Consider the following 1401-nt stretch of genomic DNA (forward strand, 5'->3'; position numbering starts at 1 on the left):
TGGCCATGCTGCACAGCTTGCAGGATCTTAGTTCCCTGACCGGGGATTGAACCTACCCCCTTGGCAGTGAAAGCACGGAGTCCTAACCACTGGACCGCCAAAGAGTTCCCAGAGTTTTTTTTTAACCCAGACTAATCAGCTTTGTGTTTTGAAGAGTTTTGTGGTCTTCTTTTCTGAGGCAGCTTCTTTTCCTTCAGTATAACAATGGCTGCTTCATCTCCTCACTGGAGAGCTATTTACATGTGGCTTTTGGTGTTTCTACCTTGCATGCCAGTGGCTTTCTCAAATGCTAGGGGAGAGGTGGGAGGAGCGTCTGCACGGAGGCTCCTCTCCAGGCAGCCTGTTTCCAGTGTGTCCCATGTCTTCCTAGCCCACCTTGCTGGTTCACGTAGGACCGTGCAGACATTACTAAGCTCTGACCATCTCTTGGTTTCCTGATGACATTGGTACTCCTACAAGGTGACTGGAAGGTTGGGGGACAATTACAAAGTATTAACCCTGAGTAAAAAGAATTTCTCTCTTTTTATGTTCTTTTTAAAAGGCATGAAAGAATTACTGATGTCCTTGATCAAAAAAATTATGTGGAAGAACTTAACCGGCACTTAAGGTAGGACTCCCTCCTTTTTCCAGTGTTGCAGTTCATTCTCAGTGCCCGATAATTGCCTCATGGAACCTTTTTGAGTTGCCATATATTTATAACTAACTTTTTTCCAAACCAAGAATAAAGGTTGTCATTCAGTGCTCATGTGTACAGACTGTAGAAGTATGATTTCTTGATAAAGAGCTTTGGGGAATCCTTTGATCTTTTGTTCTGTCTAGTTATGCAAATTAGAGAGTAATAAATGAAACCTCTCCACCCCTTAGCCCACCGCAACTTAGTTGGAAATCACTGCATGGGAAGCATTATCGCTGCTGGGAATCAACACACATCCCTCCAACGTTCTGGGCAGGAAAAAGGGGTTGAAAACCACTAGGCTAGACCTTTGAGAGCAATTCAATAGTGATAGCAGGTATCTTTATCTTGAATTTTCATTTTAATTGGAAAGTTGCTCCTGTGTTTCATGAAACACTAGTTGTTGCAGGTGTTGATGGAGAATGGATGGAGATTCTCAGCCTAATGTGTTTGGGAAAAATAATTCTCTCTCTGAACCCTCTTTAGAGAGTACACTGTGCACATTAGCAGTTCTCTGCGGCAGCAGCCTCTCTGGCCCCCAAAGCCAATGAAACAGGCAAAGGAGCTAGTGTGTTCTTCAGAACATACCTAGGGTAGTGCTGCTCTGAGCTTTCCTGAGGTGTGACGCTGGCTATTATTTTGAGAGTGAGATTCTTTTTTTTTTTTTTTTTTTTTTTGCGGTACGCGGGCCTCTCACTGTTGTGGCCTCTCCCGTTGCGGAGCACAGG

At 44.2% G+C, this 1401-nt stretch overlaps 1 protein-coding gene across 1 annotated transcript in view; it reads left to right on the forward strand.

The window, feature by feature from the left end:
• The window catches only part of RUFY1 (RUN and FYVE domain containing 1), a 56961-nt gene that overhangs the window by 24799 nt on the left and 30761 nt on the right, over positions 1-1401 (forward strand). Inside the window, exon 7 of the mRNA XM_007465498.1 lies at positions 542-607. Coding sequence (XP_007465560.1) covers positions 542-607 — 66 coding nt within the window. The remainder of the gene's footprint in view (positions 1-541; positions 608-1401) is intronic.

The sequence above is a fragment of the Lipotes vexillifer genome, unplaced genomic scaffold (genome assembly GCF_000442215.2).
Source record: "Lipotes vexillifer unplaced genomic scaffold, Lipotes_vexillifer_v1.1 scaffold613, whole genome shotgun sequence".
Taxonomy (NCBI): domain Eukaryota; kingdom Metazoa; phylum Chordata; class Mammalia; order Artiodactyla; family Lipotidae; genus Lipotes; species Lipotes vexillifer.